Here is a 17,590-nt window from a genome sequence, read left to right as displayed (position 1 = left end):
TGAGGGATTACCAAATACAACTATTACTTAAACAATGCGCATTTTCAGCTCAAATCCGAACATTAAGAGGACTCTTGGAACACGGTGCCTCAACGGTGGTACAGAGCTGAAAGAGCAATATGTCATTTGTACACTCCTTTGACCTGATTCAATTCCTTATTTAGGTGCCCTTTAAAAAGATTGAAAGGCAAGTCATGCTACTTTAAAGACGAGAAACCCAGCAGCAGTGTTTTGCACAGTGTGTGCATTCAAGTACTAAATAAACAAAACAAAAAAAAAGATTCAATAAGCCAGATGAGCCTCCAGTCTTTCGTTGAATTGGCACTTTAGCGAATAGGAGGGCATTGTCTTTACACAAATAATTTCATGTTTTCAATATTTATTTAGTGTTCGTTTCCACTGGAAAGCTCTTTGCAGACTGGTGCAGAAATGAACTGAAAACAAAGACTAGCAATATAAAACGCTGCTCTACATGTTTTTGATGTACAGTTTGTTTCTTTTTGCTCGCTTTTATTTCCCCATTTTATTATTATTTAAATCACTTCACAAAAGATTTTTTTTTTTTTTTTTTTTTTTTTAAACCTGTCTGCTGGGAGCCCAGACATTCTGTGGATAACATCTTCAGGTGGGTAGAGAACAGCAAAGCAGCAATGCACATCACTGGGTCATCATTGAATGCATTAACACAATTCTGTGGTTAACTGCAACAAATTAGATAAATTGCCAAATGCACAAGGTGGAGTTTGTATCACACAAAAACTGGTTAATCTGGATAAAATAAAGCTCCTGTACTCTAACAGCAATAAACCACCCAAGCCATCCTCACACAGTGTATGTCAGTCAAACTCCACACTAGCACTGTTCTGAGCCACACGTCTCAACCTAGAACCCCGCAACACTTATCTGCAAACACCTTAGCCAACCCTGTTCACTTGATCTGTTAACAGGGTTTACAGAACAAAAATCGAGATATCCAGTCCAGTGGGCAGCAAATGAAAAGCTATCCATGAATCCTTTGGTGAGCGCAAGAACCCCCCCCCCAAATAAAATCGTCACGAGAGATAATTCAATTGCTGCAATCCACTCATTTTGCCCCCCTCCCTCCCTCCCCACAAAGATACATCCCTCACCAAACCCTGTATGGGCCTCATCACCTTGAATGGGTCATAGGTACTGGACAATGTGACAAGGCTCATACACTTTCTTTGCCAGTCTATAAACATGTATACATCTATTCCATTACACTTTACAATGGAACCATGCATCCACATAATCCGTTGTCTTTCCCACGGTTAACAGTAGTGATAAAGAATGCAAAATGTTAGATATAAATTTTACTGCTAAACAAGTTGTCACTACATCACTGAGAACTACCAGTTAGTGGACTACATAAAGTCCGTTTTCCCTCTGATTTTAACCACTGCAACACCATGTACACTGGGGCTGTCAACTTTGGCCATAAATCCTGTTTGAATATTCATTCTAAAAAACACACGAGTTAGAATATATTTGAATATTACAATTTGACCAACCTTCAGGCTGTGCTATTGCACATTAGTTCCACAAGAGGGCAAACCAATACGAGACATAACTAGTATAAGTAAAATTTACAATCCAGAATTTCAATGAACAAAAACCAAAGTTCTTCCAAATGGGGCTTTTTAGATTGCTTAGAGTGCTAATCACTCTCTTCACAGGCATGTCGGTTTCTGAACTCTATGCCATGCTGCTGAATTATTGGCTCTTTTTAGCTTCACTCGGTTGGCGTCACCCGCAGCCCCCTAGTGATGTCACCGGATACTCTTATGTCCCCCACCCCTAATCACAGGGGGGGCAGACGGTGGAGAGCTAACAGACAGAGCAGCAGAGCGCATGGAAAAAGCTCATTCAGTTGTGTGCACAAAGAGGATTGTATGTGGACATATGCACGAAAAGTCTTTAGAAAAAAAGAGATTTCTGCTAAAACACTTTTTCTTCCCCCCAATGTTAATTTTCACATTCAATTGTAATTTATTTTTTAGAATTCGAATAGCATTCGAATATTGAACCATTGTTAAATAGCACTAATATACACACCCTTTTGTCCCTTGTACTCATCTGTTTGGCCAGGGATCCTAAAGAACACCATGCAGGGACCCTACCTCATATTGTGGGGGGGGGGGGGATCTAGATAAGATGGTACTTGACTGAAGAAATGTCTTTGTTTGATTGGTCTGGATGACCTCTGTGGCTGAGCTAAATGGAAAACCTGAAATGCACCCTGAAATTGAAAATATACCTGAAAGATATGAAACCAAATGATCGTTGCCCCCTGCGGGATATCAAAATGTGTGTTTTAAGCCAGTACACTCTTCTCTTCTTCTGAAAATGTTTAATGGAGCTAGAGTGTTTTGCCTGCCTTGCCTGGGGGTGGCATCAGAACAGGGCTTTGAAGAGTCTGCTCGTGACTTCCAACATCAATTAGGTATAGGCCAGTAGAGTTATAGGCCGGAGAGCAGGACAGGTAAGGGTGCAACGTTTTAGCCACCCTCCATACAAAGAGGGATATTCAACTATGGATTGCAGTAAAGAAGGCAAATGGAGCTTTGACTCCCTTCTATAGCAAGCTCCTTGGGTGGGAGCAGTAGAAAAGTGTGGGGGGATAGTTGGTGCATTCTGGAGGACCATGTGCCACGTTATAGCTGGAAGCCCTCCATGGGAGCCTCCTGCTGGGGGAAAAGGAACTGCTGGTTGGCCTGGTCCACCTGGGGGGCCAGGCTGGTGTCCTCCTCCTCGACTCCGAAGTAGTGCTCGATCAGGTCAAAGGCCTTCTGGTAGATCTCCTGATTGTTGTGGCTCTGGAGGAACTCAATCTTGTCCAGACCTGGGCAGGGACAGTTGCATCAGAACAGCGAACAAGCCGAGACCTTGTCAGGGACAATGCTGTGTCTTTGTATTTTAACACTAGGCTGTTGAAAAACAAAACAAATCATCCTTCACTTAGACCTACGAGTCTTCTAAAGATAATGCACACGAGTCAGCTTGTCTTCCAGATTTATATAATTATATACAATTAGATCTGCTGTGTAGCTGAATTATAATACATTATACATCATTTGACTTGTATAAAAATATGCTATGATTAACATCCATTAAGATGTTTGGGATTAATAGAATAACAATTCTTAAAATGAATCTCCAATCATCTCTATCGATCATGTGTTCGATGTTAAGAATGTGTGTTGTTTAATTTGCACATCTCTACCGTAGGCCTCCTCAATCAAGCTGCAATAGGGATTGACGCCGGTGACACTGTTCTCCTGCTTGGCCTCTTGCTCCCCCAGCCGCAGGATGTTCTCCAGGCCATTGAGAGCCACCTGGACAATCTTTGAGTCCATCCCTGTCAGAAGGTCGCACAGTGGCTTGATACAGCCCAGGTTCACCAGGTACCTACGCACACACACACACACAATTAGGCGCAACAACACTTTCCAATAGTAAGGCATCCTTAGTCCAGTGAATAGGAGAAAATGGGGGAAAAAAAAAAAAAAAAAAAAAAAAAGGATATCAGCTCAGCTTCTATTATTAGTACATTTATTTATTTGTTTCCTTACTGCTTTCGTGGGTCATAACTAAATTAGCCTACAAAACTTCAGTGATGGGAATTGCATTTTATTTAATATTACAATATATAGCTGCCAATTCCCTAAGTCTGGCATTCAAGTGTTTATACTGTGTATTCTGATGACAATGCTAAAATTTCCAAAACAAAACACTTGCTGGAAACATGAAATGTAATCTCCTTTGATCGAAGAGCAATTGCTATGCCAACGCACGAGGAGGCCCGTTAAGTCACCTGATTTGTTCTGGGGTTCCCCCGGAAGTGGCATTCGTGATGGCCCACGCTGCCTCCTTCCTGGTCTTGAACTCTGCGTTCTGCAGGATGTCGATCAGCACTGGGAACACGTTGGCATCAATCACCGTCTAGGAGGCAGTATGATCAAAACAGAAAGAAAAAAATATTTTTATGGAAGGGACGTTTGGAGAATTATACAACAACTTTTGCAGACCTGCCAACCTTGGGGAAATATTTTCAGTACCACAACAGTGTAACAGGGAGCCTCAGGCATTTGAGTTACTGTAACTAAATGACTCCATCAGTTATTCACACAGCAGCTGTTTCGTAAGGAGGCTAATCACATTGTACGTGATCTCCTACTACATATACAAATTAATCTCATTAGGATAAACCCTTTGAAATGCATCATCTCCTAAAGTTACTGAACCTGTTTACCAACTAGAGATGCACCGAATGCAATTTTCCTGGCCAATTGAGATTCCAGATTTTTTAAGACTGACCTGCCGATTCTGGATTTTATTCAATTTTCATTCAATATATTTTACATTGTCGTCCAATCATTTTGAACTTCATATCCATGATCGGAGAAATCAAAATTCTCTCATGATTTGGTATTATTGGGTATATCTGCTGTACGTCAATGACATATTTTTCATTGACGTACAGCAGATTTACCCACGTGATCTGACCAGGCTCACGTGATAAGACTGCACAGAGCTGCACATACGGACTATCGCTGCAATTTTCAGTTACCACAAATACAAGATTTCTGATTTTGACACTGTTTATTTATTGTTCATTATTTACTATGGGACAATCATATAATATTAAACTGTCCCTGAGTTCCAATAAAACAGAATGAGACTGTCACTAAGTTTCAGTATAATGCAACCTGTAACTCCCACTGAGTTTTGGTGGGACAAAACATACAACTAACATGGAAATGTCTCTTTAACTTTTGAGTGCAAATATACCTTTCAATTATATTTATAATGGTACTCTCCAATTTATTCCAAAATAAAAAAACATTTATTTAAATACATATTTTTTTATAATAAATAAAAAGTGGTAATAATAATAATTGGCCGACTCTTCTCACTCTCCTTCACTGGAAGTCCTCCTTCGCTCACCGTACATTAAAGCAACTGAATCTTATTGAACGACTCGTTTTAATGAGTGACTCGTCAAGCAGTCTCAAAAAAAAAAAAAGTCTAACCTTTCATCACGAGCGGAGCTTGCGCACTCGGAACAACCAGAGCAGACATTCAGCTGTAGTGATAGCAATAGATACGCAGTTTGCACAATTTTGTAATATTGTCAGGTGATAAACCTCCAAATAGCGAACATTTTCTTTCTTTCGGTATTTTTTGAGAGTCTAACTACACAACCACGTTGCATTATGTTGGTATCGGGTTTGAGCATCAGAATTGCTTTTACGAGTAAGAGTACATGAACACTGCATGGAGCTTGTAAATTTGACCAGCAGTTTCAGTTGGCATTTCGAGTTGGGTATTTCGACCAAGAATTGTGTGGTTGGTACACAAAATGCTTGCAGGTTGACAGGTCTGCTTGTGGTGTACATATTTGTTCTGATCTGTGCATTTGTGTTAACCTGTATTTGCGCTCTGATTCCTGCAGTGATGTTGGATATGGTCCAGCAGGCCTCTTTTCGGATGGACTCTTTGTCACTACTAAGGAGATGCAACAGGCAGGGTAGTGCGGAGCAGTTCAACACCACCTGCGCAAACAAAGACACAGCATCCTAGAGATCAAATAACTCTGACACGCCTGGGGCAAATGGTCCAAATATCATGTGGTGTTCAGTTACCTGTGTTTGGATGTCATCTCCAGAGACAATGTTTCCCACAACTCTCAGCGCAGGGGAGGCCACCTTATAGTCACTGTGCCTGCAAGGAGGAGTGAGTTTATTTAGCCGGCATACTCATAATGCACCGTTTTACAGATATTTGTTAACGCAGCCAGAGTGAGTACACGGTCAAACCCACATGAGGAGTTCTACAAGGCGCCTGCAAACGCCAGAGTTGATGACAGCCTGGATCTTGTCATTAGGTCCATCTGAGAGGTAGGACAGTGCCCAGCAGGCGTCCGCCAGCAAGTCTGGATCATTGCAAAACAAGAGCCTGGACAGCAACAGAAGACAGGGTGACACCTGGACAGGACACACAGGGTACGGGTGCATACGATCAGAAATGGCAGCAATTCCTCCAAGGACACAAGTGACAACTGTTTGTGCTTCCTAAACATCATTTCCTCATGGAGCTGAAGTTCAGAGACATGTGAATTGTCTCTGGACATTCCACAATTCTCATATTTCTATGGAGTCACAATAATATTCAAGTTTAGTCAAGGCCATTTGCACAATGCTCTTTGGTGGAATTATGTTTGATAGCTTCCCTTGGGATTAGAACTTTGACAACAACAATAATAATAATAATAATAAAAAAAACCCAAATGTATACAAAATCGAACAACAATGTGGTAATGAGGTGCTAGGTTCGGTTCTGGGGCAAAATAAGGTATCACATTAAGACAAAAGATGGATGAGTTACAGGTATGTTCAATTAATAACCATCTAGATCAGTGGTCTTCAACCAGGGGACCGCAGACCCTAGGGGGTCCGTAGTTGTACTGCAGGGCATCGCCAATTGTTTTTTTAATGTGAAGATTTTTATCAAAAATTCTAAAAAATAAAATAAAAAGCCTTTAAGACAAAAATAATAGAGTAAACATCGACGATTAACACTAGAACAGCAGCATTTTATTTCAATAATTTGCTGAAATTACGCTATTCCGCGTCTCTGAGTGACATGGACCAGTGACAGTGCCACTCTCCAGCTCTGCCTCCCAGACTGAGTCCCGCATGACACTGAAGTTAGCACTAGCAGCAGAGTCACCATTTCTGATGTTATGGTGCATTCAAAAACCTCAGTTTTTTTGAGTAAAGTTTAAAAACATTTCAGTAGCGTACGGTACTGAATTTTCGGTAATGTACTGGGTAGGGTTGGGCCGGTGTAAAAATGTTAAAACCGGTTTAATAAGCCAAACACTGGATCGCGGCTTAGCTGCGCCCCTTGGTCAGACTGCAGCGCAGCGTCCTTTCTGCGGCCACCCACAGTTGGAGCCCAATCCAAATAAAGCACAAATAATGGTGGCAGGGCAAGGTGGGTTGGTGTGATTGGCCGAGGGGTCGGCCGGCGTGGCCCTCTCCCAGCTGGGTTTGAGTCCTGGTGGCTTGCGCATGCTGCGGAGAGCCCCGCCAGGTGCCTTCTGGGGACCCCGAGGACAGCCTCCACCCACACCCACGACAGCAGACCGCTTGCTGTTGTGGGTGTGAGTGGCTGCTGTTGGCCATTGTTCGTGTTGCATGGCTTCTCTGCAGCGGGTGCCCCGGGTTGTGGAGGCCCCACATATCTGGGGGGGCGCTGACATCCTGTTGCCCTGCATTGAGCACAATCAGTTACGTGAGTGGGCGCTCGGGGCTCACAGCTGGATGGTGCGCCTGATGGGTTCTGGTGGGGTTGGGCCTTGTCCATGTACAGGGGCCCCGCCGGCCGGCGAGCGGTTTGGGCAGGGTGTCTGTGTGGGACCTGGCTCTGGGCCTGCTGCCCACAGCCGGGATTTTGTGCCTGCACATAGGGGTGGGTTGTATGTATGCGCCACAGGGGTGCAGGGTCTCCTCGTGCACTGTGGGACTGGGTTAAGCTCCTCAGGCTTTTGGCTTCTCTGGGGGGGGGTCTTCTGTGGCTGCAGGCTGGGGGTTTCCTGCAACCGTGGGGTGTCTGTAGGGCCGCGGCCCTCAAGGGTGGCTCGGGGCCTTTTCCACTGTTTTGAGGTGCTACCCACCGTATATGCCAGAAGACGAGAAACTAAAACGCGTCCAGTCTCTACAGAGACAGGTCTTTTTGTTTAGTCTATTATTTTTCTTACGAAAAATGCCTCATGTCTATTTCAGAGTTAGGTGTGAGGTGGCATTAGTTCAAGCACTTTGCTTGCCCGCAGCACGGTAGTGCAGAGTCGGAGGGAGCAAGTCGATAGGGAGAGTTGTAGGACAGGTGGAAAATGATCACACTAATTTAATAACTTTGGGTTTAAGTTATTGCGTCCGGGGACAGGGCTCCGTCAGCGGTGAGATGTGAGACCATCCGGGAGGAGCAGGGAGATGGAGAGCGAAGAGCTGGTCTAAAAGCTAAAAGATTCTGTTGCCTTGTCTCGTGTGATATAAGACACCTCTCACACGACCATAATGCACTGTATCTGTAACAACCATCTAATGTGGAAACAGACTCCATACTAAACTTTTTACGTAAAGGAGGCCAATGTGGGAATGAGTGTGGGAATGTATTTTTTATCCAGCGATGCTACAGATTCCATGTGGGAAAGGGGCTTTTGTCTGTCTTTTTAAAAACAATCCAACGACATATCCAGTAGTGATGGGGTCTGTCGCTTTAAGACATTGCATTGTGGGTAATGTCAGAGCACTATCTGCACATGGTTGGAGGACACGTATGACAGATCGCTATGAGAGCTGATAAACTTGTTGCATGTGTCTACTACCAGTCCTCAAATAAATGCAAGTCCACAGAGTCCTGTGTCACGTGGCACTCTGTCGAAGTTCCCAACAACAAAGTTCCAAACGGACTAAACACTGCATGTCCCTCAGAGACTCATCAACTTTTTAAACTTAAACTAAAACAAACTTAAGCGAACTCCATGTGTGAGGACACAAATACGGGATATGTTTTTGACTGACTTCGGGGTGAGGACATAAATAAATTCTACCATATGAAGAATGTCTATACCAACGAATTCCAAATAGAATGTTTAAATCTTGTCCGATAATGGTGAATGATGAGTAAACAAGGGGTGGCCATTGGTCAGAAAAAAAAATTCTGAATAAGCATCACTAAAAGAAACATAATATTCTGTTAATGACGTTGTCATACTGCTTATTACAAATGCCATATAAGTTGGAGTTAGCGTTGCAACGCCTTTGGCACAAGTTGCTAATGTAGGCTACTTTTTAATTTGACAGAATATCTCATAACTGTGTCAGACATACCTGATGCATGGATGAACTTCAATAAAACACAGGGTAAAGCGAGAGAGACACACAACCACACGTCAAACCTGGCCTAGATTATAATAACCCTAAACACCATTTTAAACCATATTTCAGGTTTGTGAAACCTGAAAACTGTACCCCCCCCCAGTCCAGTCACGCTTGTGTGGGACTTTTCTTTTATCGTTTCATTACAAGCAGGAAACTAACAGAAATAAATCTAAATATTTGGCTGCATGGCAGCAATGGACCAGGTTCCACTGAATGACAAGGAATGAACACAAGAAGCGACATTGTGCACAGTATGTCCAGTTACACATTTGTGACACCTTGCACTTTGTGTCCCTGTATTTAATTGGGACTGGCAATATGGCAAAATGGATGGCAATATGAGCAGTACCTTAAAGATAAGAGTCTAATGTGGGCAAACAATGACCTCTAGGCCAAAGAGCCCCTCTTGGTATAGGCTTGAAGATGTCGTTCATATTTTCTTCAAACATCAAGCCATCTCCACTGCACTTGGTAGACATGTCCTGTTGTTCATGTTACTGGCCGCCCTGGCAAATTTCACCTGGATTTATTACTGACATGATTTCACAGAAAATGTAATGTTTTTGCCAAATCTTTGAAACCGATTGTCTAATAAATTTGCAGATTTTAGACCAATCCCTAAGCTTTTCTCAAACTATGTTCATGCACATTCTGTGGACCAGCCCCGCAAATTCTGTGTCATTCAAACTTATGGTTCTTGAGAAGATTTTTTTAATGTGTGAGGAGAGAAAAAAAAAAAAAAAAAAAAAAAAAAAAAGGCTTTCCCACATGCACATTTTGACAAAATATCAGGAAAAACATTGATAATATGTGGGCAAGGACTCTCCCTATCTTAAAAATCGGGATAGGCATCGGTCGGGTCGAAAAATAAATCTCAGGGTTCCTGCTCAGTTTCTTGATCCACCAAGTGGTCCTGGGCTAAAAAGGTTCAATGCCCCTGATATAAGGGTTGCCGCGGTTGTCGATGCTACAGTGTTCAGGCATACACGCAATTTAGTTCATTTTCGCGTATCAGCGCCGACCATTAAAGGAAAAAAAAAAATGTAATTTGTAAAATACTAAACATGTTTGAATAGATTGAAAAAGTTGTTCCCAGAATGAAAACCTTGACGTTTCATCCAAGTGCTATCACCTGACACAGACAACAGGGAGCTTGGACGCACCTTTTCAAAGACTGGTGGAGGGTTCTTTCCTCGACAGAGGTTAGACAGCGCCCAGACTGCATTCCTGGTCATGGTGAGTCTGGTTGATTTGGTCAGGAGCCTGACAGCACAAGGACACATAAAAAAAAAAAAAAAAAAAAAAAGAAAAAAAAAAAAAGTCAGATGACAGCACAACTTCTAATTAACGAATTAAGCTTAATTGGTGTTAAACATTGTGCACTCATTCTTCAATAACCTGGTACGTAGAACTCCAGCAAGCAGTGGTACCACGCGTGTAAAATATGAATGAAATAAAAATGGTCTGTCCTCGGTTGCAACACTCGCTACCGAGTTCCAAACTGCCCCCGGAGCAACATCAGCACAAGAACTGTTTGTTGTGAGCTTCATGAACTGGGCTTATATGCCAAGCAGCTGCACACAAGCCTAAGATCACCATGCGCAATGCCAAGTGTGGGCTGGAGTGGTGTAAAACACATCGGCATTGGACTCTGGAGCAGTGGAAACCTGTTCTCTGGTGTGATGAATCACACGGCATCATCTGGCAGTCTGATGGATGAATCAGGGTTTGGCGGATGCCAGAAGGAGGCAACAAATCGTAATGAAACAGCATATTATAACATTCTAAAGAATTTTGCAGTTCCAACTTTGTGGCAACAGTTTGGGGAGGGCCCTTTTCCATTTCAGCATGCCCCTGTGCACAAAGCAAGGTCCATAAAGAAATGGTTTACTGACTGTGGTGTGAAGGAACTTTACTGGCCTGCAGAGCCAACACCTGAACCCCACTTGGATGAATTGGAACACAGAGCCAGGCCCCATCACCCCACATCAGTGCCTGACTTCACTCATGCTCGTGTCTGGGAGAAACTCCCGGCAACCATGCTCCAAAATCTGGTGGAAAGCCATCCCAGAAGAGTGGAGGCTGTTATAGCAGCAAATGGGGACAACTCTATATTAATTCCCATGGTTTTGAAATTAAATGTTCAACAAGTATATGGGTTTGGTGTTTGGGTGTACTGTCCACATACTTTTGGCAATATAGTGCATATCATTTCCACCGATAAGCCACAATATTATAACCACTGACAGGGGAAGTGAATGACATAGCTCATCTTGTAACAATGGCACGTGTCAAGGGGTGGGATATATCAGGCAGCAAGTGAACAATCTGTTCTTGAAGTTGATGTGTTGGAAGCAGGAAAAATGGAAAAGCCGAAGGATGAGCAACTTTTGAGACTGGCCAAATTGTGATGGCTAGACGACTGGGTCTGAGCATCTCCAAAACGGCAGGTCTTGTGAGATATTTCCAGTGTGCAGTGGTTAGTAGCTACCAAAAGTGGTCCAAAGAACAAGCTGTGAACCAGCAACAGGGTCATGGGTGCCAAAGGCTCACTGATACACAGGTGGAGCAAAGGCTAGCCTGTCCGATCCCGTAGAAGAGCTACTGTAGTACAAATTGCTGAAAAGGTTCATACCGGCTATGATATAAAAGTGTCACAATACACAGTGCATAGCAGCTTGCTGCGTATGGGGCTGCGTAGCTGCAGACCAGTCAGTGCCCATACTGAGCCCTGTCCACAACCGAAAAAGGGCCTACAATGGGCATGTAAGCGTCTTAACTAGACAATGGAGGAATAGAAGATGGTGGCCTGGTCTGACGAATCACTTCTTTTCCATCATGTGGATGGCCGGGTGTGTAGAGGTTGTTTACCTGGGGAAGAGATGGCACCAGGATGCACTTTGGGAAGAAGGCAATCCGGCTAAGGCAGTGTGATGCTCTGGGTAATATTCTGCTGGGAAACCTTGGACCCTGGAAGTCATGTGAATTTTACTCTGACACGTACCACCTCCCTGAACATTGTTGCTGACCAAGTACACCCCTTCATGGCAACAGTAAGTCCCTGATGGCAGTGGCCTCTTCCAGCAGGATAATGCACCCTGCAAAAATTGTTCAGGAATGGTTTGAGGAACATGACAAAGAGTTCAAGGTGTTGACTTGGCCTCCAATTTCCCCAGATCTCAATCCGACCAAGCATCTGTGGGATGTGCTGGAACAACAACAAGCCTGATCCATGGAGGCCCCACTTCGCAACATAGAGGATGTAAAGGTTCTGCTGCCAACGTCTTGGTGTGGACTTGTGGATGAGTCAGAGCTGATTTGGCGGCACGAGGGGAACCTAAACAATATTAGGCAGGTGGTTTTAATGTTGCCTTCAATGTGAGACATCAATAAACACATGCAGCTCATAAACACCTTGCGTGCGAATTAGGACAGAACTTGCAGTCACACGGCAATAGGTGCAAAGCAAATACATGTTTCCTCATGCGAAGGAAAACAGAAAAAGACTTACATTAATAGTGGGGGAAGGATATTGCAGTTCAGCACATAGTCCCTGTACACAGCGCTGTCACCTGCAATGTTACCCAAGGCCCACACAGCCTACATAGAGGAAAGATGCAGAAAGGGTAGAGACAAGCTTTTATAACCAAGATGAAAACATCCTATTGGCTAAATGTGACAACTAGGAATTACCTTAGGCTATCTCCAGTTAACAAGCGTATCAATCTAATCAATGAATCCATGATATACTATCGACTGAATATTAATTACATCAGGCAAAATGACCGAAGTTACATCTCTTTACGCAATAGGTAAAGTTGATTTTGAGTGTCAACTGAAACCAAACTTTGTATATGTGTCCAATTACCAGAGACTGTCAACATCAATGTCCCTTTTTGTTAACTTTATATGCATATAGGGTTCATCATACACCAAAAAATGTAATAAAATAAAAACACCTCTAGAAATCACGTTTAATACTTTAATAGTTTAATGGAAAGGTTCACTACATTTCAAACCAGGCCCTATTGAAATGTCGGTTCCATTTATTCTTAACCGTTCACACTACATGATGCATCCAAGATGAGGTGTCCCTATATGATCCTACACTTGGTGAGCGGCAAGAGCGGTGAACATAAGCTCACTCAAACACATGCGAGACTGTGATTCTCACTTACTGCCAAAAGTAAAACAGAAGGCACTGAGGAGAAAAGCCTACTGTTGTATTTATGTGTGCAATTATTTATTTTGTGCTGATAAGAGACACGGCACCGAATTTGGAGGAGAGAGTGGGTGGAGACGCAGCCTTTTATAGTAGACGTATTTATTTCCTCAGTTTCCTATTTGAATGAAACAAAAAAAGCCTTGTGCGTAAAACTAGCGCCCCCCCCCCCCCGGAGTGGTGCATTGAAAGCAGCAACTCAGTTGCATTTAAAGTGACACATACAGAAACAGTACATCAGAAACGGTACATCGAGAACAAGGGGGTATAGAGGCACGTTGTGGCTAGAATGGCCAAAATACATGATGTGAGTGGTATTTTCAGCTAAAGAACTCAAAAGACATGCTTTAGGGACCTCAGAGACCTATATTGACTTGTTGAGCAGGAGTATAATATGGGACCTTTGATACACTACATGCATTCCATATAACTCCTCTTCCCCCTAGTTTCCTCCCACGCTACCCTTGACTGTTGCCGATCTAACTTTTCGTACAAATCGCCAAGCTCAAAAATTTAACTGTGACTGCCAGAACGGGTCAAAAGTCTGAACTGCACTCTGTAGGGCTAGACTATCAACAGTTATAAATGCTCGGAACCAAAATTTTAATAAGACCCGGGTCGAAATATGGCAAACCTATCCTTAAATGACCTTGTTTTAGCTAAACTGGTTAAATGCTTTAAAATACTTTTCAATGACTTGTGGATGCCCTGTACCTGTTCCTGGACATCCTCAAACTCAGAGCTAAGGAGCCCTATAAAAACTGGTACAGCCCCGGCGTCGATAACAGTCTTTGTTTGTACAGACGTGCCCGACGCTATGTTGGTCAGGGCCCAAGCTGCCTCAAACTGCAAAGAGACAGAGTGAGAGTGTGTACAATAAATTTGATTTCAAATTTGGTTTTCTTCGCAACCTTGTTCTGTAACGATTTTTTTCTGACCTGTAATGTGCAGTTCACACTCTTCTTTACGAATTCCACAAATCTCTCCACTACCCCTGGTGTGCTGATGACCTCATCGATTGGTGGGTTGGGCTCTGAAATTCATTAACACACATGTTGAGATTGGAACAGAGGATCTTGCTTGTGCCATAGAGCATCCCCATAGTTTGTGTAAGAGGTAGGGAATAAAGATGAGTACCTTTGGAAAGTAACTTCCTGAATTTTTGTGTGGTGCTGAGCTGAAGCTCTGGGTCCTCTGAGAAGAGTGTTTCCACCATATCTCTGGTGATGACTCCTTCCTGAAAGAGCACCAACAACCACAAGCGCTCAATGAACTGGAGCCAGTGTCTTTACACATTTCTGTCAAATCAAGGATGTGTAAATGTGACTGGTGAAAGGTGTACAAAGTTGGGACATAGTTTTCCGCAAAACTTGCTGCTTTGTACGCAGTACAGTTTGATATCTGTGATACCTATGTCTTGTTTATATGATGTAGAGAAAAAAATAGTATACGCAAACAGCTCACTCAGATTTGGTGATTTTATTGTAAATTAACAGGGTCGTAAAATTCAGTTTACAAATAAAAGGTAACTTTGTTTTGGTATTTGTGCAGTGTATTTTTAGTAAGTCATGCGATGAGGGAGCATAATTACACATTGTGACTCTTGACTCTAAAACTTAATATACATTTTGTCTTCATACATAACACTTAAAAGCCTATAATATAAAATATACTACCCCACTGACAGATAATGACAGGTAGTCTAGTGGGGGTGTTGTCCCCACATCATTTGAAAGCTTACGATCTGCACTTTCATAACCTGTAAAAACTTCAATATGACCGTGGCCTACTTGGGAACCAAAACACCAGACTGTCACAAATGGAACAACTGATTTTGTTTCATATGATCATGTGAGTTTTGAAGTGACCGAAGTTGTAGTTATACTCACTGAGACTGGGGAGTTGAGGTAGGAGTCCAGCAGTGGACTCTCAAACATGGCCGCCTCTTCATTAGGTACATCCACATTTCTCCTCTTGAAGAGCTGGGATTCAATAGGGGGAGGTCAATATGTGACACAATACATACACAGAGAAGCCAGCTATAATGAAAAGCTGGGAGGCCGCAGCAGAGTGTGACAGGCAGGTTGAATCCACCAACCTGTTGTTCTCGTTTCTGTTTCCGGAGCTGGATGCCTTCCTCCTCTCTCCTGCGCCTCATCTCTTCTGGATTTAGGGCCTTGTTCTTGTAGCGGTTCATTCTACAGTTATCCTTGGCTGGACTGGCTGTCGGCTCTGCATAAATAAAATAAGCAGTCTTTGTGAAATGCTGGTAGTAGCAGCAAGTTTTTAAATGAGAAATACTGCACAATAAATCTAACACTTCGCAAGTGAACCATCTTCTTCAGATACATTGACAAAGATAAATCATTGCTGATGTATCAGTTCTATGTGCACACAGATGGCGAATTGTGGTGTTACATTATTACATTACATTTAGCAGACGCTTTTATCCAAAGCGACTTACAATTATGTAGGTGGTGGTAGAAGGTAGGTAGGTAGAAGAAGACAAGAGTGCAGCACGCACTTGAGATCCAAACTATTAGTCGAAGAAATTGTGTGTGTGTGTGTGGGGGGGGGGGGTGTTAGTCAAACCGCATAGTGTTTCTCCTGACATCACAAAACTAAAATTAGGTTCATATGATGAAACATGAGGGGTTCACAGGTTTATGCCTTGTGTAAACAAGCTCACAGCATAGCCTCAACTAGGTTACCTATGCACGCACACAAGAACCTCTATTCTTCAACAAGTCAGCTGGCAGGCCAAACAAATGATTTTATTCAGTCCAGTTAAAATCGCAGAGTTAGCATATATCGGCCCCACAGAGGACACACTGCCCGTTCTCAGCGTTTGTACAATGTGTGTGCGTGCGTGCGTGTGTGTGTACGCTAAACCCGACCGCGTGGTTAGTGGACTGAATTAGTGGAGACAGACTGTAGCCTTCCTCAGCCATTAAAACAAGTTTAAACTGTGACAATATCCATTTGTACTTTCGACGGTTTCACAAACGAACTTGACAACCACTTCGCCACACAACAAAGCGAACGTTAGCCAGACTAGCTGCCAAGCTAACTTAGACGCGTTCGCTCGCACAAGTTCAGCCAGTCCGTCGACATAAGTTCCTTCTGCCGTGCCTTACCCATTTTGCCGCCCCGGTGATAGGTTTGCCTTAAATCGCACAGAAATTAGTCGTTTCAATCAGTTTCCCACCAGTTAGGGATCGGCCGCTCGACACGGACACACCGCTGTTCGCTCGGCCATAGTGAAGTTGCGCGGTGTCAATACGCTTCGTTATAGCGCGTATCGAATTGCCGTCACGTGACTGTGACGTCACGGGCCCGCCAGGCGTGGTTTGGTGGGTTTGAAAGTTTTGACGCCAAGATTGTTTGGTCACCTGTGCAAGGGTCTGTCGTCGCGAATTTCACTTTTGGAGATCAAAACAGCCCACTTACTTTGCAAGATATTCTACGGGTTTTTTTTTTCTCAATGTGACGACAGTGCGAATATGCTGTGAATTGCGCTATCCCAATGGCAAAATGGTATATTCACAAGAAAATAAGAAATCCTCCGCGTTTACGTGTGCGTTTCCTTACGGAGTCTTCAAAATGAATAGAAAACAAACAAGGTCGATCCATGTGAGACCGCTATATCCAAATATTTGGGGAAATCCTTGAATAGGAATACCTTACAGAATATTTTTGTGCTGTTTTTGTTTTTATTCCTTGCCTTTGTTGTACACGTATGTTATTGAAGTTTGTTATGTCTCACCAAATGTATTTATTTTTGTTTACTTAATGTCGTCACTTTGATTTGTGAACCAATACTGTGGCTATTCTGTTACCCAGTGATGTTTCTTTCTCCTATATACACTGTATTGTTGCTTTCTTGCAATGAAAACAAAAAAAAGCTCAAATGTGGTATTTGTGTAAGTGCGATGGTAATGTACAACATGCATACACAGCCAGAGCTAAACCACCCGTCTAATTCTGACCATAACACTGTTCACCTGAAACCCACATACAAGACAGCCCTAAAGAGCAGTAAACCCCTTGGTTAAATCTATCAATGCATGGACGGGCAACAGCATAGAAACACTGAAAGGCTGTTTTTTATGCACAGACTGGGATATCTTCTCTGTCGAGCTGAACCTGGACAACGCCACAGACGTTACCACAGATTACATACATTTCTGTGTTGACACTTTGATACCAAATCAGACAACAAAAGTGGACCCCAACAACGAACCTTACATCACAAATGAGGTGAATGACTGTATTTACAGAAAAAAGCAGGCCTCAAGTTAATGACCACCTACAACTAAAAACAGTACAAAATGAGTTGAACCAGATGCTCAAAGAAGCAAGGGAACACCATAGGGAGGTGATAGGGGAAAACCTCCAG

At 43.0% G+C, this 17,590-nt stretch overlaps 1 protein-coding gene across 2 annotated transcripts; it reads right to left on the bottom strand.

The window, feature by feature from the left end:
• Nucleotides 1-1,128: 1,128 nt before the first annotated feature.
• On the bottom strand, nucleotides 1,129-16,457 carry kpna6 (karyopherin alpha 6 (importin alpha 7)). Of its 2 annotated transcripts, XM_080008882.1 has the most exons (14): nucleotides 16,329-16,457; nucleotides 15,290-15,423; nucleotides 15,081-15,173; nucleotides 14,329-14,428; nucleotides 14,130-14,224; nucleotides 13,906-14,037; nucleotides 12,481-12,569; nucleotides 10,133-10,232; nucleotides 5,845-6,008; nucleotides 5,667-5,745; nucleotides 5,451-5,576; nucleotides 3,836-3,963; nucleotides 3,245-3,429; nucleotides 1,129-2,863 (listed from the first exon to the last, which is right to left on the bottom strand). In XM_080008882.1, exons 1-14 carry the CDS (start codon nucleotides 16,330-16,332, stop codon nucleotides 2,676-2,678), a joined length of 1,617 nt encoding a protein of 538 aa, XP_079865008.1. In that variant the 5' UTR covers nucleotides 16,333-16,457; the 3' UTR covers nucleotides 1,129-2,675. The 2 variants fall into 2 exon arrangements, with proteins under 2 accessions (XP_079865008.1, XP_079865009.1); XM_080008883.1 differs by lacking the exon at nucleotides 13,906-14,037.
• Nucleotides 16,458-17,590: the final 1,133 nt, after the last annotated feature.

The sequence above is a fragment of the Zeus faber genome, assembly GCF_960531495.2.
Source record: "Zeus faber genome assembly, chromosome: 1".
NCBI classification, from domain to species: domain Eukaryota; kingdom Metazoa; phylum Chordata; class Actinopteri; order Zeiformes; family Zeidae; genus Zeus; species Zeus faber.
This window is presented reverse-complemented; position numbering and strand designations above follow the sequence as displayed.

Coding starts and splice junctions, on each gene's coding strand:
- kpna6 (XM_080008882.1), bottom strand. Junction 3,964..5,450: donor GAATCAGAGCGCAAATACAG/GTTAACACAAAT, acceptor ACTGCCTCCTAG/ACGGTGATTGATGCCAACGT. Junction 3,430..3,835: donor GGAACCCCAGAACAAATCAG/GTGACTTAACGG, acceptor GTGTGTGCGTAG/GTACCTGGTGAACCTGGGCT.